Consider the following 26,162-nt stretch of genomic DNA (forward strand, 5'->3'; position numbering starts at 1 on the left):
AAATAGACGAAAAATTTAAATATGTATAGCATACAAAATAAATATAAAAAAATGGAAAAAAAATACATAGGCATGTGCAAAATATGCTCATAGTCACTGTAAAAACAATAAAATATGTGCAAAATGTGCATGGGTATATACAGATTGAGGGTCCAAAAAAAAGCACAAAACGTCAATGAGCCTACCTGGCAAGCAACGAGCACAAGGCAGGGTGCACGCTGGACAGGACGCCAGTCCACTGCAGGGCCACTGCAAGCCAGTCATACATGAGGACAATTTGGACGCCCCGGTAAAGGCAGAGGGGGGAAATTTGGCTGGGACACCGGGATAACTCCTCACTCTTATCGAGAAATGCCCGGGGATCTTTAATGACCACTGAGAGTCAGGACGTCTTCAATTGTTCACATACAAAAACCTCTGGTTACGTACTGCTATAATGCCTGACCACGAGTACATAAAGTGGATAATTCTTGAGTTTCTCCTACCAGGCACAGTGGCTTCTAAACTTTCCCGGCTTCCAGAAAACACCATATTCCCGTAATGAACTGCTAAGAGTCCTACCTGTGTCACACTGAAGGAGTGACTCCAACCTTCGGAGACTCAGTGGGCTTATGTTCACTCTCTGCCATGGATAAGATGTTTAAGAAAATTCTTTGGCCTAAATTGAGAGAGAGATTTTTAGACGATTAAACAAAGGTGTAGAAGAGATCATGAACTACGTTGCAGCATCAAGGCCCTCGAATGGTAGAAACACACACGGCAGACTCAACTGCTTGGTTCGGTGCCTTGGGTTTTGCAGGGAGCGGAAAACTTTTAGGGCCTTTTCCTAGAGGGCCCGGAGCCCCAGCACACATAATTCATACAGCCTGCAACTCTCTGAGCAATCAAGCTCTTCATTGCAATAAACACGACACCGACCTTTCCTGTACGCTGTGTAACACAAGCGTTTACTGTGCGGTTTTGCAGATCACGAATACAAAGTGTCATCTTCCAAAGCCTCCGGCAGGAGGATCAGAATGCTGGTCAAGAGCAGACTGAGGAATTGGGTCATGTAGAACTCTACTTCATAAACAATTCATCCTGAAAAGGTCACATTTGAATTTTCTACATTCCTTTCCTAGTTTTAGAAAGATTGGAAAGAAACTTCAGTTGAAATGTTTGCTTTTTTCATTTCAGCACCATGTAGAAAAAAAACTAAAAGAAAGGACTGTTTCGCTGTAGTGGCTATGTGGAATGACCATCACAGTTCTGAACACCACCCCTTGTCTAGTGTGGTTTGCACATAATTTTGCAAGGCAGTGTCCGGCTTTTAAGGGCTTGAAGACTTTGGCAAGAATTAGGACCAAAGGCAGAAGAAAAAGGTGAAGACTGCACCGAATTATTTCAACACATGCAAGTTAACAACAGGGGTTAGACAGCATCCTGAGAGAGTTCGTCCTGGACAGGCGAAGTGTATGAGTATTAAGCACTGGTACTGGTGCGTCTGCTGCTCATTATCCTGCTCTCATTATCATACTGAAAGCTCACAGCTGCTTGAAAACCATACTGACCTACAGCCATATCCTCTTAACATAATACTTGTTTGAATGGGCAAACCTTTTGTGACTTAGTTTTATTTGACAAGTTTGGAGGTGATACATTTTCTTTCAAAATCTTTTGTTTTAATCTTAGTAATGCACTCCATCACAAAATGAATTAAAGAGCAGATAGATCCCTTTGGTGTGGCTCTGTGTTTTTTATTACAATGACGAAACCCATCTCTCACCAGCAGTTGAAATAGCCATTCTCTGCTAAACGGGTTTCTAGAAAGAGCTTTTGAATATCTCTGGAAAACATTGGCTATTCATATCTTCAAAACTGTCCAATACTGCTGTTTTTTCTCTGGAGAAACATGGTGTTATCCGTCTTGATCAATCCATCCCTTGACCCCTTTCTGATCAGTGTATTGATGCTTCTCTACAGTCAGCATACTAGGAATCCCAGTCAATCAGACTCCCAGAATGGCATGAAGATCATGTGACAAAGTTACTTGGTATCACCTTACCTGGCCGCAGTTCTCTGGCCTGTTGAAAAAGTGGCCGATTTTGCATTCCAAACCCACGAACTCGAACCCAGAACACAAACCACCGAAGGTGATCCAGCCAGAAGAACAACAGTTGACTACAGACATTTTCAAAACTTTGAAAATGCATAACTCTATATGCTGAACTTGTGCCACTTCAAGAACAAAGAGCAGCACATTAAATATTGGAGCCTGACTTATCAATAATCTAGGTGTTCCAGCTCTGATGAAATGTACAACAAACAGAAGTGTGTGACTCTGCTTTATTCAAAGTTACATCCCAAAACACATAGAAATAGTCAAAATAAGTTCTAAACAAAAAATAAACACCTGAAAACACCTTTATCATATGGCAGTGAGTGTGACATTTTAAAATATATTTCCTCTATGAAACCAAACTTTTTAAAGTTTGGGTAGCTGACAAAAAAAAACCCATAAATGACTTTTCTAATCCCAGTTCAGAAAGTGCCAGAAAGAGACTGAAACAGAGACAGGAGGCTATATTTTTGTCTTTTATTAGGTTATAATTCGCAGAGCGTAAAATATTAAATTGCTTTTAACTTATATAATAATTAAAATACATAAAAATGAAAGCCAGAACTGAAGAACCCTGCAAATGTCAAAAAAATAAAAATAGGAAAAATAATAATTTCACCCTCCATGAAACAGAGGCGATTCCCAACAGCTCCCATTTTCATATCCTCTCAGTACAGTAATTCAACATTGACCGGGACAAACCGGCAAAACCCACGCACGCTTTTTGCTGTTGACTGGTCAAGTATTCATCTGAAATACCATAATCAAACTGATATATTCTTTTCATTATTATACAAGCATCTGTGCCTTTTTTGCAGCCGATTTAAAATAAAGCCCCTTAAGATAAAGGAATGAGACTTTCAGAGGGAGAAGTGTCGTTGAGAAACAAAACTGCACGTCTTAATGATTTCGTGGGCCTCCCAGCCCCCTCCTTTCTTGCCGTTTTGCCCTCTCCTGCCCCCTGCAGGCGTGCCGGCGGCGCGGCTCCCAGCACCAGGGGAGAAGGCGCACGAGTGAGCAGACAGAGCCATGTCCTTGTCCGGCGCGTGCTTCCGCGCTCAACAGGAGCTCCCGCCACCAGTCACAGGCGAGGCGGCGTCAATGCAACAGCGAGCCTGGCAGGGAGAGTCCCGTCTGCGAGCCTCCCGACTCTTTCTGTCCCTTCTCCCTTCTGCAGTCGAAGCGATTTCTCATCCCACGAATCTCCCACCCTCGGATGACCTGATGGAATTCTCATCTCCCCGGCCACCCCCACCGCCTGAACAAGTGGACTGGCCCTTCAGCGGACTGACCCTCCCACGCTGAGACGGTGGCTCAACCATCTGCCTTCACAGGGGTGACCAGGTCGCGTCTTTACACAACATTACAACAGCCATAAAGCCAATAGCGTAAAACTGACGGCTTTCAAAGTCATGTCTCTGGCTAGCCGGGCTCTTACTCTCTCTCAGGTTCGGCATGGGATGACCTCTAACTAGCGGTTGCTTTATTAAAAAGAAATGACACGAGGACAGGAGCCTCACCAGAGACAGGACAGTAACCATCCCGCCCACCCCCTCCCAGAACTGGGATTATGCAAAAAAAAAAAGCTATTATAATTAAAAAGTCACTCTTCTTTTTTCGTTTCCCCCCCCCACTATTGTTTTTAGATTGTTACAGAATACATTAAAAGTGGTGACACCACCAACCTAATATGCGTATGAGGAGAGAGGGATGAAAAGGAGGGAATGGAAACACTCCCGAAAAAAACAATAAAAACGTGGGGAAAAAAAAGATCAAATAAAACAAAAGACGTGGTTCGTTCCTAGTTACAGGGCAGAGTAGGCAGGCAGGACTGCCTCAGGGAAACCCACACCAGTTCCTGCAGGAGTGGAGATCTGCTGCTCGCTCAGTCTTTATGTTTGTTTCGCTATGTTCTTGATTTCGAAGCTCTAGTGTGCTGCTTTCCCCTCCTCGCTCTGCCCTCGCGGTCCGTTGTCCCCCCCACCAGCGCGGCGGCGGCGGCGAAGGCGGGCTCATCTCTCCTTGACGTGATTCTGTGCCGCGGCCACTGGCGTACAGAGGACCTCCGTGAGGTCGTCCATGATGGAGGTCTCCTTGGGGTCCACCAAGTTGAATTCCCTTATAAACACGACGAAATGTGTGTAGAGAGTGTTCAAGTGTCCCTGCAGGTCCAGCGCCACAGTCTCCTTAAAGTGGGCCCAGTAGATATGAGCCAGCACGTGGAAGAGGTACTTGCAGATCTTCTTTACTAGAGACTCGAAGGAGTTGGGAAATTCCTTGCCTGCAAAGGGGAGGTAAAGAAGACAGAAGACGTCTTTTAAACCGGCGGCAGATCATACAGAACCAGTATCTATTCAAGATCCAAAGAGAAAATCCAAAGCACAGGTATGCAGAATTCCAATTGAAGGTCCTTTTGGGATCGGACATGAGAAATTTCCATTGTCGTTGTCTGGTAAATTGAAGCTTTTTCACATTTCGGACAACTCCTGGACTTTCATCAAGGATAAACTGAATATGCTAGACTCTTCCTCTCTCCTAACTTTCACAACAAAAAAACAGGTTAGATTTATTCACTTGAAAATAACTTAATTCTATTTTCAAAGATGTATATGAGAAAACAAATAATACATTAAATATAGAATTCATTTGTTTTCATTGTGAGTGTTTTAAAGAGGTATAGCTATGATAGTGCTGAACCTAAGAAAGAATCTCACATTTCACACGTCTATTTCTAAATGATCTGATTCATAAACTCAACACAGAAACAAAGCAGTTCTGCATTTAGACATTAGGGGGCACCCTCACCATTTAGTCATGATTTTGGTCAACTTTCCAGTTGCATTCAGAAAATAAAAATGTCGTCACCATTACCTCCTCATTCATTTAGAAACAGTCCCGTCACCTACATTAACCTGTTTGTCCTGCAAGACTGGAACTTACCTAAGGTCCTCCGGCAAAAACAAAACAACGATTCAAAAAAACAATACAACTGAATACAGCTTTTGACTTGCGTTTAAGGCTGGTGTTGATCAATCTTGAAGCGAGTTTCATTTTCTTGACGGCGTCGCCCGACACCTGCTGTGTCCCCCTGCTGGAACTCGCTCACTCACCGTACTTTGTTGGGAAGATGTCTTCGTCCGTCACCAGCTTCTGGACCAGGCTCATGACAAAGTCCACGTACTGCGGGCCTGTGCACTTCGTCTTCTTCCCCCGCTCGTCATACCAGTAGTATTGCCTGTGGGGGCAGAGGAGGGGTGAGTCCAGGCTCTCACTGCTGAGTCCCGCCAGCCCAGCCTGATCAAGCGCTCACGTCCGTGACAAGAGTTTATCGGACAAAACCGCAGCCAGTGGAGCATCAAACTGTACACGCGGAGCCTCTGCCTTTTCTGTTTGGTGACATGCCTGCTCATTGTTGCCTCTCATTAAGCAAAAGCTACAAGACAGGAAAGTACACACAGACCTACGCTTCTTAACCAAAATGTCCCTGCACACAAAGCACACAAGTGTCCACTTGCATTGCTGACTCTTCTTTCCTTATGCGACAATGGCGAGGTTGACGCTTACACTACAAACGGACGGACAATCTAGACGGATACAAATTCCAATGACCCTTTCCGAAGTTTTTTCCGTGGTGATCATTAACCTTCTCAGATATGTGCCAATAGAACTATTGTAAGTGTGAAAATCAACCTTTTGAATCAGATACTGTTTCCCCTTCCACACAATAAGCACAGTTCTTGTGTGGAACCTGACCTCCCGAATGACTACAGTACCCAAGGCATTTGGTTTTCCTGCATACTTAAAAGTTTAGGTGATGGCTGACTAATTTCCTGCATGATTTCCAGTAGAAGCCTCAGGCACTGAGCAGTGAGAGCTCTGCTGGTGAAGGTCAGAGAAGCTGCTGCCTTAACGAAAGCCCTGGATGTTATTGAAAGAAATTGACGGTACAGACAGAGCCAGAACATGTTACCCTAAAGAACAGACCTCGTTGTTACAGGGAGATATTTAGGACTGTCAAAGAATCATAAAAACTATGGATGGAAGCATAAAAGAAACATTCTCCCTGACAATGTAAATTGTATGCATTTGGATACAGAACTGTACCAATGCTGTACTGTATGCACTGTCTGATTTTATACATTATTACAACTAATTAATATGCTACTGATGAGAGATGCATCAGTTAGATTAAGACTTTAACAACCTGATTTTAAACCCTGTTTTCTTTCAAGAAACATCTGGAGAAGATACTTGAATCAAATAACTACTTGCCACCAAATGGTTTATATGGGCCAAATGGAGTCCTCTTATGTACAGGTTCCTCTTGTTTGTAGCCATTATGACATTTACAAAGATCCTGTGCTTCCCAGCCAGGAGAATGGTTCTGTTCATAGGCAGATCACTGACTGGATCAGGCTGACTCCAGTGGCGGCAAGAACAGATCTGTTCCATTAACAGCCAACTGCATGCCGAGAGGGTCATGTGCTTTTCTAGCTGTTGAGCTGCAGAACTTTCATTTAATCACACTGTGGTCACATGTGGAGTCGCAGTGTCTGATGTGCACAGCACCCTAGAGTGAGTCCACAGCCCGTACCAGGCCGCCAGCCAGGAGCTCTTGTGTAGGGAGTTTAGTTATGGCAACACAAATGTGGGATTGTGGTTTCAGCACCGAAGATCACCAGCATTAAAAAAAGCCACCTACCATCTATCAGCCACCCAGTGGGAACACCCCTACATAGTCAATGGTTTCAATACCAGGCACTGTTATAGCCACATGATCTCTGGTTCATGGTGTATTGTCTAAATTATCTAATAAGGAATGTAAAACATAAAACGGTGGGTAATTAACTGCATGTTGAAGAACAAATCTTCAGTAGGAAAAAATGTTTCTGATTTAGATACATTACTGTAAAGCTTACAACAGACTCCCCACTTCATGTGGGATCTGGACTCCTTTCATCTGAGCCCAGCACACACGCAGGGAATACAGGGGGAGCAGTGCTGAGCTGCAAGAGACGTATGCGAAGTGACTGATCTAATGCAGCCAATCCATTGTTCATAATTGGCAAACATGCTCTCCACACTAACACCGCTGACGAGCAGTCAAGCAGAGCAGGTCCTGGAAGCGATAGCTAAAAGTTAATTCCTGCAATTACTTGATGAAGACATTGCTCATTACCTCTATGGTAGTGTAGAATTCCATACTTCACATACGGAAACGGTTATAGTTAGAACTTCTGCTCTGGTGCTCCTACTTACACTACCTTCTGCAGAATTGCCTAGATCTATGGGAGAAGCTGTCCATTTCATAGGATGAGATGCATAAACCTCATCTCTCCTTGGCCAGAAGCCATGCAAGTTCACGCTGGTGGAACACATTACACTTCCGATTGAATCATTTTCTAAGTTTAAACAGAATCACCGCCGGTCTGGTACTAATCAAATAAAGCAACTTCATTAGAACACTACCACACTTTCTGTTCAGCGTATCTGATAACATTAGATGTCTTAGTGTTTCTGTTCAGGGTATCTGATATGGAAGCTGCTTCGGTGAAATCAATATAGAAACTATCCACTGAGGTTTCTTGATCAATAAGCTGTCATTACCAAATGAGCAAAACGGATCACATAGCATGTCCATCACAATCTATCTGATTTCTAGAATATAACTCAATTTCAGATTTGAACCACTTTTAAATGGGGGGGATTCAACAGGACAAAAAAGGGCACCGTGCCACGGTGTTCCCATGGATCTGTAAGAAAGACAGAGAAGGAGGAAAGGTTTTGCTATGGAATGCGGCCACACAGATGATACAAAAAGTTACCAGTTTGTTCTGCAATACAGCAAGAGTTTTTTTATTCCCCCGAAACAAGCAAAACTCTGTGTGCACTCTTAATGTGCCAGATCATGCTTTCGTGGAGTGCGGGCTGGAGATAAGACACCCAGAGCAGCAGCTCTTTTAATTTGGGGGTTTCTGAACCACCACCCAGGCGGTCTGCATTCCTCTCCCAGCTCGCGGCATGCACGACAAGCACAGACCACTTCTATATAAAAGACGGCATACATGAGGGTGGCTTACATTTTTTTATGTCCTTTTCACAAAACTGCAAAGGTCTGCCTTTGTTACGGGGGGCTGCATGGCAGCCTGCTGGAAGAGATAGGGATCTCGGCGGATCGCCGGATAATCCCAGCCATGAAAGAAAGGACATTTCCACGGGGACTGTACATAGTGGCCTCTGCATTCCCAGACAGATCACATTCCCAGACAAGTTTGCATGAAAATGCCCGTTAGGAACCCTTTCTGGAAATAATGCTGGTGTACATAAGAGAGGGAGCAAACCAGTTGACTCCTCCACTTTCATGCCTGTCATGTGCCACAGCTCATTTGGCTTTTCATTTGGCTTCTCAGGATCGTCTCCTAGTGTGCTCTTAATGACCGAATACTGCTTTAGAGATGTTTTTTAAAAAAAGAAAACAGAAACCAGGACACAAACTAAGCGCATAATAAAATGATTATCTAATCACCTCCAGTTTAAAGCCGAAGACCAAAATGTAGATCTTCTAAAAATCGTTCAGGACTTTCTCTCACACATAAAAAGGAAATACTTTAAAAGGTGACATCTGCAATCAATAGGGAGCGGAAAGTTACAGAAACTGTAGCATGTTGCACTGCTCATTAAAATTTGGAATTTCTCACCTCGGAACAATTTTATCTGCAATCTTATACACCTAGCAAGACGTGTTCTAGAAAAACACTCTGCCTCACAGCACTCCTCAGCTTGTTTTGTTTGCTGAAGACGATGTGCAGGAAGCGGGGGCTGAATTTGTGGACTATCCAGTTTTTTTTTCCAAGGACACCCTCCACTGACAAACTAAAGAGAGCTAGATAAAAAAAGAGAGCTTTTAGAGACCAGGCTGTTTATCCACTCTGACAGGGCAAACCAGCTATGTAAATAGTTCGAGTAAATATTTTTTTTTCTGCGGCTGTCAGTGGAACTTCTGGAAAACAATTGTGACGGGAAATGTACGCGGATGACCTCATTAAGAATGTAAAAAAAAAGGGTTAAAACTGAGAAGAAATGTGGTGGCTAGTGAACAAGTGATCCGAGGATATTATACAGCTGTCTTTAACACTGAGCTACAAATCAGACAAAAGTAGCTTTCACAACTATTCTCATATGGCCTTCCTGACTTGATTAACTTAGTTCCAAAAAGACTCTTTCCGTCTATAAATACATCTCTGCCTGTGGCCGAGGAACTGAAATGAAATGTTATGAATGGCAGAGAGATCACTATGTGAGTATGCCATGCAGGAAGCAACAAGCCCGCAATCTAATTTTCAACTAAGCGATGAAGGAAAAAAGGGTTATCTGTAATCTGTGCTTTATTTTAAAGTATTTGCTACTAGAGAGGTCTGTCTACAACAGCAGTGTTCAGAAATCAAGGATTCACTTGATTCACTACATCCCTCCTCCTTTTACATCCCAAAATGGTTGAGTGGATATTGAAGAAGTCAGTCTCGATGGAATACGTTTTTAACATTTGCTTAAAAATTCGAAGTCAATTATTTTCCCATTACATATCAACCCGATCTGGAACAAAAGACGGCTTTCATGCATGCCCCCCCACCCCTGGTAATCACACTAAGGAGAAGCAGACGTGCTCTTCCAACAAGCCCACTTTCAAAAGATCAATGGTTCTGCTGTGGGGCTCCACTGTGCCATGAGGAGAGCTAGATCTGACTGGAGGAGTGGCTGTTCACCGCTGACATCACTGCCAAGCCTGCAGTGGCACAGACATCCCGGCTGCACTCTCACTGGCTTGTGGAGTCCCAGTTACAGTCAGCGACATGAACCAGCAACATCTGGGCACCAGAGAGCTCGGCCCGCGCCCTACTCAAGTCTCTTTACTGGCTAAGGCAGTGTGGAATAAGTTACACCCACGTGGAGGCCCTTTAGAGAAAGGAAGTTGATCATTTAGAAAGATTTTCTTTTCCCTTTGATGCCAACAAGCAAAGAATCTTGTCTGGATTTCCTTAAAACACCTGTCCTAGGCCCAGTAGACGGTTGTGAGAGGGCACATTGTTAACTTGAAAGGTAGCTGTTAAGACCGTTTTGGCTACACCGACCTCGGCAGCTGAACAAAGCGGAGTATGTATCTGGCACTACAACAAAAAGCACTGCTGTGGTTTACAGTTGGCGTCTTTAATTGTAACAACAGGCTCTGGAGCTGTTTGATCGTGCCTCTCAGTGTGAAGTCCCTGGGCTGTGACTGACAGCTTGCTCATAGCTTCATGCACTCAAACCTCAAATCTGTACAACACTAAAAGAAAATAGTTTCTTAAGAAATGTTTCAACTTGTCCCCCTTCAGCGATACTAAGATAAAAGCCTGAAGAAGTCAAGCAGACATGATACTGATTAGCTTCTTTCTGTTTAATACACTTGGATACAGCCTGGTCTTCTGGATATGAGTAGCAGTGCTATGGGACACTGGAGGTAACCAATCTCATACAGTTCTGACCCTGGGAGATCTGGCAGGCTGAGACAGGGCACGCATTGTATACGAAAGAGGCCAAATTCTCTCTGCTTTCGTCATGTTGACCATTTGTGAGGATCAAAGAGTAAGCAAGAATGGAAGGATTGTTACTTTGGCTCTTTAGATGTCTAAAAAACACTCCAAATGCACCACTCCCCCCGGGACAAACAGGTGTACTTACGTATTGCAGGCTGTCATAGCTTGACAGGTCTCCCCGGTGCAGAACTCGGAGATTGTGCTATACTGGAGGTTGATGAGATTGAAGAAGGTTGTTGCTGCAAAAAGACAAAAGACAGAAAAGGACGATTATGACAGCTGTGCAAAGCTCCTCATTTATAACACACACCAGCTATGCCAGCCAAGCTTGCAATGGTTGGCTTCCTTCCGAACAGCGCCCAGTACGCAGTATCACAGCACGCCACGTAGAAGGACTGGCTGAAAGGACTGGGAGTATCTGAATAAGCTGGAAATGGACTCAGGTCATACAGGCACTTGTGTCAACGCCCCAGCCTGCAGGAAAAACCTCTATCAGAACTACACAGAACTTTAGATCTAAAATCTGTTAGCACACCGCACTCGGGAAGAGTCCAGACATTTCTAGGCAGACGCTAAAATCCGGGTGCAGGCTAGTGCACAGCGAGCCGAAGCAATGGTGGAGATAAACGGGGAGAGTAAGAGGTACAGAATAAGGAGGAGCATCCAAAACAGGGAGCCTGACAGGCGAGGCACATAGCCGGGGGGTTACGATACTAACAAGCCAGTGGAAGTATCAACCGCACAGAGACAGAGGAAGCAAGACAACATTCGCACAGGTATTACAAAATCATGACAGCTTGCATACATTGAGGTTCTGGTAGACTGAATTCTAATTGAATTCCTTTTTTCTTAGCTATAAATTAAGCTTTTGCACCTAAAAACATCCATCTAATAGAAAGATGTATAATTAACAGACAGGCTTTATTTAAAGCCTACGACTTAAAGAAAGGGAACATGATTTTAAATGCTGTACTAAGCTGGCAAAATATTTACATAAACATGTTTCAATAAACAGGGCACATATGGTCTTTAACTAGACAATGTCTGCTGAAAGACTTTCAAGAAAGATGCAACAGTATTAATTTCCAAAGCCTTGCCCTGTGGGGAAATGAAATTCCAAGCAAGCTCACTAAGCTCCGCACCAGCAGTTTAGACTCGGGTGCTGTTTCATTCTGCCCACGAGAGACTTGTTTTCTATGACCCAACCCCAGGCCTGTAGACACTGAAGCCTCCGGTCCTCTTGTGAACTGAGCTGTCAGCAGAATCCCTGTATAACAAGCTATGCTGCATATTTCGAAAAACTATTTCAGATCCCAAGATTGAAGCTGCCTACAACATTCAGTAGCTAAAATGATGCTTCAACTATTCAACTATCAATATTTTATTGATCTAGAAACAAAGATTATGTGAGCTCTGGTTTGGGAAACCTAGCGGTTGTGCGAGGGTCTTACTGTTGCTGGCTAGCCATTCGTTGAGATCGATCTCTCGCGGTAACACCACCAGCTCCTTGAGGTCGAAGTCGACGACCCGGACTTTTGTATACTCCACCTCCAAGTACTGCTTCTTCTCCTCGGTGGGCGGCTTCTTACCATTGGGCTTCGTCTTGGACTTCCTGCAGAGAACAAGGGAGAGCGAACATCAGCACAGCCTACTGCACTGCCCGGCAGATGGAGGATCCCTGCAGGTGACATGCTGCAATATCATTTCAACCTCTCATAATAGAACCTCAGGCCTGTTGACCCCTCTGCCATGGGACTTCAGGAGAACGCAAACCAATAACAACCATACAGCACTTCACAGGGTCAAAACAAAAACGCCCCCAGAAAAGAGAAAAATCCAAGCAAAATACCATATAACTGAAATAAAGAAACAAACATACAATACAAACATACACTGTATTTGTGATGGAAAACATGGAAAAGGTCAAAAAGGCCAGCTCTGATTAAGAGCCAGAGTAAACGGATATGTCTTGAGTCTAGATTTCAAAATTAAAGAAGAGTTCACACTTCTCAGAGCAGGGTGACTGTAAGCCCTCAATCCAAGACGCCTCACCTCTGAGAAGGTGCTACCCCAAGATGTGCCTGAGCAGAGCGCTACACAGGGGCTAATGAGCGGGGACCTGGTGTGTTTGAGCTGAATGTCTGGGCACTGGGAGCCAGCGAAGTCGAGTCAGAATCGGGGGGGGGTGAAGTCACGAAGCCCTGAACGCGTCAGAACCGCACCACAGCCTCCCATTCACACCATCTTTGACACCGCATCGTCTCGAACTGCAGCGCAATGGAGACCACACTTCTGTGCCTCCAGGCAAGGGAACAAGATGGAAATCAAAACAAGGCAAGCCGCCTCTTTCATCCTCACAGACGGCTGGGTTTATCAAGCGGAGGCACATCTTCCTCCGGGACCAGCAGTCTGGTGCTCCCTCCCCCGGCCCATACTTCTTCCACAGAGAGCTCAAACGAGTACAGAGAGCACACGTCTGCATCAAAAGGAGCCTGGACTACAGGACTTACAGCCATCTCGGAAAGCAAAAGCATTTCGATGACCACTCAAGAACTCCCCAAGGACAGCACTGCAGACTAATAGCAAGCCGTTTCATTTCTTTAGAATGAGCGATGGGTGCTGGGGGACCTCCAAGACATGATGTCACGTGACGCCATCAGACAAGCGCATTTAAGCCTCAAACATTTGATGCTTCACTGCAGTCTGACCATCACCTGAAGCTCCTAGAAGACAGAACACCGAGCCCTGCTGACACTTGGAAACTATAGAGTAAAGCTCTGAATTGGTTTTTATGAGATCCCACTCTTAAAAATAAAGAGGTGGGCACACCACAGCCCACCGAGTCCCAGTGTTCAGTCCCTGCTGTTCTTGAACACAGGAGGCAGGCTCGGTGCTGGTCAGCTGCAGCCTGCGTGTTCCTGTGTGGTCACTCAGGGGCTGCGGCTGGCCCTGCACATGGACACCATGTGCCTCCCCTGCAGCAGTGTCCACTCCGGAGCAAGCCTGTGGCCGTGAAGGGGCCTGTGTGCTGAGCCTTGCGCTGCCTCTAGCAGCACATTTACCAACATGCTACTGCTGCTGCTGCTTTTATGCCCATGGCAACTTTTAGCACCCAGACCAGGGGTTCTCACTCCTGGCCCCGGTGCCCCACACACCTGCTGGGGTCTGTGCCAGCCCAGCTCCCAGACACACAATCAAACCCTTCATGGACTTGATAAGATGAAGTTTGTTCTCAGCTCTTACGCACGTCGGAGGAACAAAATGGAAACATTCCAGTAAAGCAACTTCTGCTTCTGCACACTCCACAGTAATGCTCTCTCACTGGCCTCCACTGATTTGAAAGACTGGGCCCCCTGCTCTGCTCCCCGAGGTCAGCTCTGGTCGTGTTGGTTCTGTAAAGGCTGGGTGCCATCGCTCCGAGTCTGAGGAACCACTGTCTCCCGAGGTGCAGCGAATGCTGACGAATAACCATGCGCATCAGCAGGTATGAATGCCTCCCTCTGTTGGGACAAACCACCACTTCATGCGCGCGGTAGTTTGGACAGGCCGGGATCTGGCAACATCTTGGGCCCAACGAAAACAAAGCAGCGTTCTGCTGCCTCAGCAAAGTCTCAGCCGGTATAAAGCAGAGTCTGTGGGCCTGGCAGACAGAGAGGCTGCCCCTGGCCTTTAAACAGCTGGCTCATGTTATTCCAGCGGCAGGGCCGAGCCACAGCCTGCCCTCTCCACACAGAGCCGGCCCTTGTGCTGTGCGGGCTGCTGCTGTGTACACACCGCCTGGGCCCAGCCTCTCCAGACAGACACACTGCCCCCACCCTCCACAGCAGCCAACCAGAGCACTGCGCACACACTTCCAGATCCACTACCGCCCCCGAGCTACACTGGAGGCACGTTTTACTGGTTTGCTGAAAAATATGATTTATCACCCTTTTTTATCATTTACTATTTGAAACAAGAAGTTTTATTAAAAGATCTAAACGCTAGCTTGTGTCACAGGATAATTACAGTAAACAGCCTGCCAGCTCTTCCTGGACTAGCAGAACTTGTCTGTACTCGCGTTTGCTCATGACTGATGTTGTCTGACCACAATCCTGCTTGCTTTGTTCTCTCCCAGTTAAGGCTGAATTAGCCTTTAAAGACTTAACATTTGAACAGCTGCTGACAGTTTGAGCACACACCCAGGACCCTAAGATGAATATATACAGTACTAGAGAAACAATGGAAACAAGGGCTTGGACAGGGGTCTCTGTACAACACACATCACTTCAGATATTGGAGAAGAAAGAGAAGAAAATCCCATTCTGAGTGCTTGATGGTTCCTCAGTAGGCAATAAATCAAAGCATTTCACCAGTCCATTCTTCAAAGCACATAATTGAAAAGCAATTACAATGTGCTTCTGTAGTTTGACCGATAGCAGTTGTCAGTCAGAAAAAGACAACCGCCAAGAACTTCTGCTGTTGTGTACCACAGGGTTAATGCAGACTGTGAATCTCTTCATAAAGGCATAATCTATAATCTTCTACTGCAAGTTTAGGAGCTATTCTGTTTTCGACACATATTTTTAATAAGAAAGCCAAAGAGCATTAGCATTTCACTGTGTGCAGTGAACTCCACTGGGTTTTAGAAGCTAATCCTGTAGTGCAGTGTTTGTGCACAGGCTGGTGTGTGTGGGGGTAGAGAGTCTCTCATATCATTTGGGACCCGATACTCTCAACTATAGACACTGAAGCTCAAAAATGTTGAAGTAGGATGGTTTTCCCACATCCCCGAGACTTCTGATGGTATACCATCTGTTCCAGAACATTTTCCATTTTTCAGGCTAAGGCCTTACCAAGTCTCTCTTTGATACAGTGCCAAGACTGTACAACAAAGGCAGCTTTCAATCACATCAAGGGCTGTGTCCAGACCACAGTTTCCTGGGAGAACAGTTCTGAATAATGTTTGACCCACCATACATGTTCCATTTCTCTGGATCATTTCTTCCCCAGTCTTTGATCCTACTTGCCTCTTACATTATATTGGTTCAATCCAGCTCCATGAACAGCAGCCAGTAGCTGTGGGTACAGCGTCTGGCACCAACTTTCCCCCTGGATACTCTGAACGCTAACATTTTCCAACGTGACACATGCGTGGAAACCGTCTTGATTCCTCTGGAGCCATGTCACACAGCTTTCTGGGAAAATATTAATGGACAGAGACCCCAGTGCAAAGGTCCCTGATTGTGCTCACATTCCCTTTGTACTATTTGATGTGTAATATTGTAGATTACTGTGCAATAACACGCTATATTACACATCAAAGTGTATAAAGGCTTGGAGATGCATGCCCAATGGATCACAGAGGCTTCCCAAAGTGCCTTGTCTACGGTGGTCTGGCCTTTGATAAGTCAGACACCCCTAACTACAACTGAAAGGCGTGAGCTAAAAAGGCATCGGGGCTCTAGACAGACAACAGAGTGTACAGCTGCTAGAGGAACAAACTCACGGAAGCACGTCGGAGGAGCAAGAACAAACAGGTGCTATCGGCAGAGGACAGGTCATCACCCCAACTCGAACAGAGTCTTCAACACTTGGGAACTCAACAGCGCCAAATGTAAGCGTGGCTGATGCTGCATTGGCCATTTCTGAGCAGGACTCTCGGCACAGGAGCTGCTTTCTGTCAACTAAAGCCAGGCAAATGTTTCTTCTCCCCTGAAGGTTCAGATCCAAGGTAGACATAAGGGTAATTAAGAGCACAGGAGCTCAACCCTCTTAACTGTTCCCACAATGCACCCACCCAGGGAGGGTTTCTGCACTATGCAGGCTAGCAGCAGGTGTTCCAAGACTGCATTTCTTTGGCTACCACACAAAAAAGGTTCTGCAGGTTTTACCTTTGACTAGTCCCACCAGTTCAACAGGTTGTGAGCAGGTAATGCTTTTCTTAAACATTTCTCTTTGCTTTAAGGACAACCACATTTTCCCTTCAAGATCAATTCTGACTAAATACAACCACTCCTATTTCTAAAATATAAACTGTTTTCTTTATTATGAGAGATGTAAGTGAATAAAAATCCTTGCATTTAGTTTATATTCATAGCAATCTAATTTAACAGCTATTGTACCTCATCAGGGGATACATTTAACTTTTGTTTTTTTAGGCTTTACCCAGCTCGCAGGTACTCCTGTAAAAGTGTCCGTACAACTTTATCATTTTATGTGCTTAAGTGTTTAAAAGAACAATGTACTGAATTGTGCAAAGGTGCTACATGGTTAACTAGATCACAACCTGCTTTCTGCTGTGGCCAAAACACCAATGAAAGGCAACAAAACAGCAACAGCTTGACAAAAAAAACAGCCACCATACACCACACTGGATTCGACTTCACTGCTTTTGCTGCTGTGTTACAAAGCAACATGAAGATCACAGAGTCCAGCGGCCAGTTTTGTTTAGAATTGGAACAGCCCCTTCTCTTCCCAACTGCAGGGGCCGTTTGAGGATACTTCCCCTCTCGGAGTACTTTTATAGTGCTTTGTTAACCCCGATTTCCGGCCTCTGTTTCCACACCCTCTATCAAAACAGATTAATTCCCCTGCTGTGTTCTGGGCCTTTTCCTTCCCTGCTTATTCACATAAAACACTCTTTGGTCTTACTGATTCAGTAAACACGGGACTCTTTTCTGGGCCTGATAGAATTATCCCCCTATGTGCTTGCCAGGGCCTGAAGAGCTCACAAGAGGAAGAGAGCTGGGGGAGGCTTTGTCAACAAGTCAGGTCAATGCAGAGCCTGCAGGACCGCATGGCACGCGGAGGGGTTTAAAACAGATATGGATTAAAAGTGAGGGAACGACTGTATTTGGCAAGGTATGCCTGGTTATTGGGCATGGAACCTCTGCTATGCAGCTTGCAGCTTGCACCAGTCCTGGAAACCTTGAGCTCTCATGGGAAGTGGAATGTTAAATTCCAGTTACGTTCATGGCAACAAACCAACCTCTCCCACCATAATAACAGGGACGTTCTGCTCTCTGTGGCACAACTCTCACATGCTTTGCTGAAAGCTCTCATTGTAAACTGTAGAACCTTGATATGTTGGATATGATGTCTTTCAAAACACCCTTCCGCTCCAAGTACTAAAGATACCTGGACAGCTGTTGCATCCAGCTGGTAGAGCTATCAGACTATCAGGAATTGCTGGTGCCAGCTGGAAACAGTAGCCCTGAGCAGCTCAGCTGCGGGGAAACAGTCTGCAAGCGGCTCCCACAGTTATTAACCAGGAGTGGGATAACCCTGATTGAGGACCACAGCTGAGGCCTGCCAGTAACCTTACGCCCTAAAATCTTCAGTGCACCGAGACTACACCCCCATTAGAAGTCATAGCCCTGACAGGTGTCAAGAGGTCTAGAAATGCATCACTTCCACACAAGAAATAAGAACTTTGTTTATTGGGGAAAAGACCAAACTCAGCTCAGGAATGCAGTGGTTTTCCTTCATGTTGATTTATTTATAGCTTGACAGATCCCAGAATACTGACCTCAACAATGGTTTCATTGTACTACATTTCTTACTGGCCCTAGACTTCACTCTGGGTGTGAAAATACTCTAAGGATCAGGCTTACTCCATATTGCAATAAGGCTTGTGTGAAATCCCAGGATATCTGTAAACTCCTCCCACCCTGCTTGTCTTCACGCTTTGCTAGTAAGCAACACTTTATATCTCGAGTCCTACAAACACTACAAAACCAGAGACACTAAGTGGGCTGGACTCCAGGAAGGACAGAAACTCGATTTATGGTACAGGGGAAAAAGAGAAAATGGATTCAGGAGAAAAAGGCTGCATAGATACTTGACTGTGGTTTCCATACACTGCATGAGATAAACCAGGAACGTCAACGTGATCTGCTACTCGGATTCAAGTACTGAGACCTAAATACAAAGGCAAATTGGAACGTGTCTAAATGATGAGGTTTAAGTTTTTTAGGATCGTGAAAACCAAGACCTACTGATTACATTTCAACTGACAAAGGGGTCACTCACACTTCTGCCAGGAGACTGGAATAAGTCCAGATCAGTATCAAGATGAGACTGGTATGCTGCTGGCTGAAAGAAGGCTGTAGCACTTTAACGAAACATTCACACCAAACCTCTAATGACTGGGGAAATCTGCAATTCTATACACTGGGAACACTATCAATAGCTTTGAGATCTCTCCAAACCCTTACACCTCAGTAACACCACCACCTACCAACTGGTTTTGAAGCATCACAAACTAAAATCGAATTTTGTTGTATGCTCTGTTCAATATACACAGGTGGGAAAGTTTAGTCAGGTATAAAATGCCTCACGTTCTAGCTGTTCAAACTTGGAACACATGCCAGACTGTTTTCAACCACTGTACTGCATTGGAATATCTTTATTACAAGTACACTTTCATGGTCGCCAGGACCTCTTCTAGTGTATATCATAACACAAAAACACAGCTTGCACCTCTGCAGAGCAGATGCTACTCCTAAGGGAACACACTAACACACACACAGGCATAAGCTGTACACATTCCATTGGGATTAGGGCAGCTTTCCCTGCGTGCTCCATCCTGTCTATTTCATGCGCCAAGAGCTCTGGAATTCAGCCTATAACTTCCACCCCTTCGTGCACTGCAGGGCTAGGAAACCAGGCGCACAGCACTGCAAAGGCATCTCGCCTCCCAGCACGTGCGCCTGTTGCTTTGCATGGAGACTATGGTAAGCATCTGTTTGGATGCATGTAACCACCATCTATATTTTTAGGCATACCTCTGCAGGATCCCTTTTGTAGTTGGGTTCCCAATGGAAACTTCTAAGCAAAGAAAGTTGTGAGGCCTTCCTTCACAGAGTTCACCGGCAAAAACTGACATTGCGATACAAAGCTTTTTCAGTGTTTGAAGTCACAGATGTCTTAACAAAACATTAGTCCAACATTATTTATATATATATACGGCATAATTTGCTCGTGCACTTCTTCAGAGTCGGAGAACAAGATGTTTATCCTCTTCAGCTTTCCTAAATTAGCCACTTAGGTGCTGCAAGTCATGACTTGCCCTACAAATGTTCCTTAAACCGCTGGAAAACTTGCCAGCTCATGCCAGGAAGGTGCAACAGACTGGACCAGGGCAAACTTGACCAAGGTGAAGGGCAAACCTTCAGCTGAGAAAGTGGAACATTCAAAAGCCTGGGCAGCGTACTCCTAGGCAACTTGCTTTCAACTCTTTATTCCCTTTCTGTCTCAAAGGCTCCAGTTCCAACATCATGGCTGATGCAAACTGCATGTAACAGGAGACCCACTGTGCTCTCATCACGTCATCTTAAACTGCGACCCAAACCAACACCAGTCAACACGTGTAGCTCAGCTCATGGAATTTAACCGAGTGTGGCACAGGAGACCACTGGCAAGTCCTCTTCGGGATCTTCCTGCCTGAATTTTCCATTCCTAGCCCAGCACCCTGCCGTACAGCCTGGCTTCCTCAACCTTGCAAAACCACTCCCACTGCTGCAATGGCTCTGGCCTGTGTTCTGGTCTGGAGGCATACAATGCCTTTTATGGCAAAGATCTATCCGTGAGAGAATTTACCAAGAGCGGGCAGTGTGTGTGTGTCTGTGTGGTGGGGGGGGGGTGGATGGGGCTGTGGGACTGCTGGCAGCGTGCAAGTTTTCTTTTTCTTAAAATAAACTAATAGCAAAAGAATTTGCCTTATATCGCACTAGTGACGGGGTTGGTGCTCCAAAACAAGGGGAGAAGTGGAAAATAACTAATTTAAGGTGCACAGCCAGACTTTATAAAAAGAAAAAAAAATAGTTGAGGTTTTCAAAGAAGTTGCTATTTTAAGTCCTTTTGCGTAAGTGGGCATTTTTTGTAGGTGCCCTTCAATAAATCATTTGTTCAGGACTAGAACCATATGCAGGTGAAGAAAATGTCTATGTAGAAAATATTTATGGAAACAAGATGCTTAAAGAAGAAAGGATTTTCCCTTTATATGGTTCTGTAATAATTCATGAAACGCAGGGAACAGCAATTTCCAAGAAGCTCACATCCACCCGTGGGTTATCTTCAATTTTTGCTATAAAGATCCACCTAAGGGATCCTGAATAACAAGCCTCTGAAGCAGAACACAAGTTACTAACAGAGTGATAAGGCCGATTTATTGCAACACAGCCCTGCAGGTTATCATCCTTCACCAGCTCATTACAGAGTAATTTAACTCTCTCAGTAACAATACTAGGCCCCCAGCTCCTGGACACTGCCTGTCAGCCTGGTGGCCGTGGCTCAGCCCTCCCGCGGGCAGACTGCAGGTGCGCCCAGACCTGCCACATTCACACTCATCACCCCTACACAACATAGCGCAGCCTCCTCCCTGTAATCGAGCTGCTCGAACCCGACGCCTGAAGGCCCGCCCACACAACGCCTGGCCAGCGTTAGGTTTAGGGTTACAGCTACACCCCAGAAGGGCCAGCAGTACGAACACGGATGGGAACGCAAATAAGCCAAAGAGCCCTGTAAGTAAAAGTACAAGTGATAAGCAGACAACCTCTGAATATAGACCACAACCCTGGCTAGCGAGAAGATGTCTGCAGGCTCCTGCTTGCAGGGGGCTTGCTGGTACGCGCCCAGGGACCCTGCGTGCTTGGGGACCTGCTCGGCCGCACCGAAACCTCCTGCCTGCGACCGGTGCTGCTCCAGGCGGGGCAGGGAGAGGCACAGAGGTAACCAGGTCTCCTGCTAACCTCACAAGGTCTAGGCACAGAAACCAGGTACTTCCCTTCCAAGCCCCATCGCCATGAAGCAAACAAAAAGCACCGCGGAGAAACGTCATGTAGGCTTGGCTTGGCTCTCATGCCGAGAATGTTGGCTTAAAATAAGGTCTCAAAACCAGCAATCACATGGAGGTGCAGTGCAAACCTGCCCGCGATGCCATTATGGGTTTAATATACTGTACTACTTGATTGCCATACAAAATAACTGGAATTTAGCTCTAATCTCTACCTACCTCTAGAGACCTTGTGTCAAACAGTTTAAAGACAACCAGCTTTCAAAGGCTTGGATGAAAATGGCATTTTAATTGTTTTAAAACACGTGTGCTACTTCATGTTGGAACTACTTAGAAGAACAATTGCTAAAAGTTAAGACAAGCAGTGCTTTTTCAGGGCATAATAAATACCTTACATTTACTCACAGAGATAACAAGGGTGGGCTGAATTACCCTGCTTCAAACCTGTCTGCACAGCTGCCGAACTCGGGGCGACCGCCTCCTGTTGTCAAAACACTGGAGAGGAAAACTAAGCTTTGTTTCCAAAGCAGGGTTAGCACAACAGTCACCTCTAACAATCACTTTCAGCGCAAGATGCCCCTTTGCGGTCTGTTGTCCAGTGACTGAAAGCAAGCACGTCAGCGCCTCTCTCTCTGCTGCGGGTCCACTCACAGCGCCTCTGTCCAGTTCCCACTGAGGGACCCAGTCGGCGTCGCAGAGCGAGGCTCCGACTGTCACGAAGAGCCCAGCCTGCAGTACATGCATGCCAGTTCTACATGGAATTAGTTGAGCAAAATCGCACACTGAAAATATGCTTCACTCCCTAAAATGTATGAGAAAGCACAATAACCCAGATTCCTCGGTTTATTACTGTCATGCAATCTGTAGCAACAGGCCATTATTTTCTGCCTGTGGCATCCACCAACCCTGCAGATTGCAAAACCTGCCCTGAAGCAGAAAGTAGACTGAGAGAGAACTTGACCGTGAGCATATGGCCATAATTAATTCAGTCTGAGGCTCAAAGGATCACGTCCAATAACTCAGCGTCAAGGGCACTCACTTCAACACTGTCTGGAGCTCACTTTTGCTACTGTAAGGTCTGACAGGACATGTTTTGGAGCCATCGTGAAGTGTTGCAGCTCTTTTTGTTCTGTTATTAAATAATGCATGTATACATTACAGCCTGGCATGTGAAGAGACAGATCAGTGCTGCCAATATGCTGTTTTCTTTTGCCTTAAATTAGGGCTTTCTGTTCATGACTCAAGTATAGCCAACAGCTCTATGTAATATAACCCTGGAAATGTCACAAAACCTATTTGAATTATTATTTTAAACAGGGAGTGCCTCTAAATTCTGGTCTATAAGTCTGATGTATGGGACGGTGAGCACAGCTGTATTGAGTTCAACAGTACTTTCCTGTGTGTCAAACTGTTTCTGGTCAGTAGTGTCCTAATATTGTAAGAACTCTGAGGCACTGTCACAGTGTCTAAAATCTACACACAGAAATCAGGGCAGGATACAAAGGCACAATCTAAACACCAGCTGAAAACGAATGAGACATAATTGCTTTTTGAACTGACAACACTTTAATAACCAACTTAAATGAGTGTCACTTTTTTCAAGATTTGTTCGGTTGCTCATAATGTGAATTCACTGCTGTTATTTTTTAACAGTTCTTAAATTTGCCCATTCCCCAGATGATTGTTTTATCAGTACAGCCACACTGCAAACAGACTCGTGTTCTAAGCTTGTGACTTGCCGAGAGGAGTGCAGGGTAACACTGGTTGGTTCTGAACAGCCACACTTCACAGCCCTTCAGGAATCCGCGGCGGGGACAGTGCTTGGGTCAGCGCTTGCCAAGAGTTTGGCTCTTCCCAAACCTGTGCTCTGGGCCTCAGTAATTGTCATCTACGTGCCCGTTATAGAAACACTCCGAATAAGACTTTCCCCCAAAAGCCACAAACTGCCAAACACCAGCCCCAGTTAATCCAAGGTTACTATTATGCTGCTAAAAATGGGGTGGATGATCTCCAAAGGTTCTCGTAGGGAAGTGAATGGGACGGAAGACTCTCATTCTCTCTCATTATACAACAGGCTCCCCGTCATGCATTTTCTGAAATAACCTCTGGTCAGAGAAACAGCATGGAGGCCAGGGCTCTCCTTAGCCTCACTATGCACAGCATTTAGTTATTAACACACTCTTACAGGATTCACAACACATTCCTCACCAACAAACCAACAAGCTTGTCAGAACTGAATTCTGCCTCATCCAGTATACTCCTCGCTGGTTTAGGCGAGTGGTTATATAATGAGGATTCTAGGCTTCTGGTTGCTACACCTGAGAAGGCACACATGTCTGCTTGAGGTCTCAGCTGGGAACCTCAACATGGACACACCGGAGTGATCCAGTCTGCTTATGCCTCCCAGCTGTTAGATCAGTAGGAGGTGGCTGCCCACAGCCTGCTTGTATTAGGGCTGCGGAGCATTCCCATTACCCACCTTCAGGAATAATTCATCTGCACTGGACTCAGAGGAAGATCAATCCAGAGAAACAGACAAGCAGCCACATGCTGTTCTGGCTCTAGCACAACTCCAGAATCTAGCGGGTAGGTGCCATATTCCCTCTCCTGGTAAACTGTACCCGGAAGCACACATTGTTAAGCACTCCTGGGGTAAAGACCAGGCGTGATCAACATCTGAATACCTTCCGGGCTAGCAAGAGAGGCCTGGGGCAGCATCCACAAAGCCAGGCCCACTCCACACAGCGCGCTCCAGCTGTTCTCAGCCCTGTTTGCCACGTTTTGACCCCTTGACTCCTCTCACCAGCACTCCAACTCCTTCCTGTATATCCCCATCGAGCCTTTATGATGGTAACGAGCGACTTGCCACTTAGCAGGTCTTTCACTCAGGCAAGGGGAAAGCCGGGGGTGGACAGCGCATCGACAGCAGCCGCATTCACGTGCAGAAGAACCTTGCTTCACAGCTCCCATGCGGGAACCTGCGCATGGTGACACACAGCAGGCTGAGGGCATCACTGAGCTTTCCACTAATCAAAGTGTCTCCGGTCTTGCAGTGCAGCAGGTTGACTTGAATGTGGGAAGCATGAGATGGTTCCCATTCGCTCATATAAAAGCAAGGTTTCCTCTTTCCTACAACGCTCAGATTCCACCACAAAGCGTTCATTCCAACTCCAAGTTGCAAGACTTGCATTTCTTCAGCAGTGGTGCAAACCGGAGCCTTGACCTGCTCCTCACCAAGCACTGCCCAGAACACACTGCTTGAGCAGACACGCTCACACAAGACCGACTGGAACGGCTTCCAGATAAGGGGCCCGAGGAGACGCACTGCTGCGGAGCCTACACTCCCAAGCCATAATTGCTGAAAGGCAACCAACCTGACTTAAGTAAAAGGGCAAGTCAAGGAGACCAACGCATCTGTCTGTAAATGCTAACTTGGCAGCAGGTCTAAAAAGAAAATCAGCACTCTATTCTGACTAAAAGAACTCAACTCCTCCTGTGGAAAATCTGAGTTTTTCAGGGATTTAAAAACATAGAAAAGCAATCCCTAGGTGGAGCAAACAGATTAGTGTTAATATGAGATGGTTAGAGCATGTTCTGGATGTTTTCGGGGGATCCCAGCCTTAAATCCTTAAAACCCCGGGCACGTAATTCAAGGAACCAGCAGCATGCATACCACAGGGCTCCCTTCACAGCAAGTACCAAACTTTCACAAGAAATCGAAATATTCTAGCACATTTTAGGTTCCCACACCAGAAACTACAAAGAACATTATAGCAGCTGAAACTTAAATCTGAATACGAATACAGCTCTGCTAACCTTAATGGGGACAGAACAGATAACTGCACATTGCAGAGACAGTATCCTGAAGAAGGGACACCTGAAGAAGGCTTTTCTTCTCTTTTTAGCAGGGAATAAACCTCTGCTTGTTCCTTAGTATCCGAATTGTACAACCGGCTGGCTTCACAACTCTGTTAACAACTGTAACAATTACATCTGTAAGACGAAAAAGACACAAGAGTGTCTTAACACTATAAAAACAAATAATGCCTAAAGAAGTGTAAGACCAATAAGCTCAAATTACATTGGTTTGCAGAGGACCACTGACCTATCTTAGAATAAGAAGGATAACACAAAGACATTTTAAATTGGAAAAAAATGAAGGCTACTCCAGCTGCTCGCTGGGTTTTTAAAGCTTCAGTACGTCTGTCGACTTTAGTTTCCAACAAGCATCCGTCCTTTCAGATGAAACTATGCAGGTCTGTCTGGAGCAAGGCGTGGGTTCTCAGAGGTAAGCGCACTTTTCCAGTACGAAGTGCCCCACCTGAAGCCGAAACCACCTGAAGCCAGAGGCTTCGGGCGATAAAAACTCCCGCAAAGCGGCCCCGGCGCGGCTATCTGCGCTGTTGTGAACGCGTGAGGGTATTTCCTTTCCGTGTCCACACCGAGTTTCTCACGACAGTCAACGATAGGACAACGAATCGGGGAATGTTGTGGATTTTTTTTTAAAGTGACAATCGCGACGAAACATTTCAAATAAGGAGGTGTTGCTTAAAGAGCCATCGAAACCCAAACATGGAAAAATATCCGCGCATACTACTATTTCCATATAAAATAGCACGGGCAGAAAAAAAACAACAGCAACCCAAAGAGCTTTGACTGCCAAGACATCCGAGCCCAGTTGTTTTAAAATAAGCGCCTGGCAGCTCAAAGTTTTTAT

At 45.5% G+C, this 26,162-nt stretch overlaps 1 protein-coding gene across 8 annotated transcripts in view; it reads right to left on the minus strand.

Moving 5' to 3' along the window:
• Positions 1 to 2,311: 2,311 nt before the first annotated feature.
• Positions 2,312 to 26,162, minus strand: part of mob2a (MOB kinase activator 2a) — a 91,106-nt gene continuing 67,255 nt past the window's right edge. For all 8 annotated transcript variants that reach the window (XM_088611717.1, XM_088611715.1, XM_088611716.1 and 5 more), the window contains 4 exons: positions 12,123 to 12,283; positions 10,817 to 10,910; positions 5,209 to 5,333; positions 2,312 to 4,379 (listed from right to left, as the gene is read on the minus strand). In XM_088611717.1, coding sequence (XP_088467843.1) covers positions 4,111 to 4,379; positions 5,209 to 5,333; positions 10,817 to 10,910; positions 12,123 to 12,283 — 649 coding nt within the window. In that variant the 3' untranslated portion in view covers positions 2,312 to 4,110. The remainder of the gene's footprint in view (positions 4,380 to 5,208; positions 5,334 to 10,816; positions 10,911 to 12,122; positions 12,284 to 26,162) is intronic.

The sequence above is a fragment of the Lepisosteus platostomus genome, chromosome 18 (assembly GCF_059453375.1).
Source record: "Lepisosteus platostomus isolate fLepPlt1 chromosome 18, fLepPlt1.hap1, whole genome shotgun sequence".
In the NCBI taxonomy this organism is placed as follows: Eukaryota; Metazoa; Chordata; class Actinopteri; order Semionotiformes; family Lepisosteidae; genus Lepisosteus; species Lepisosteus platostomus.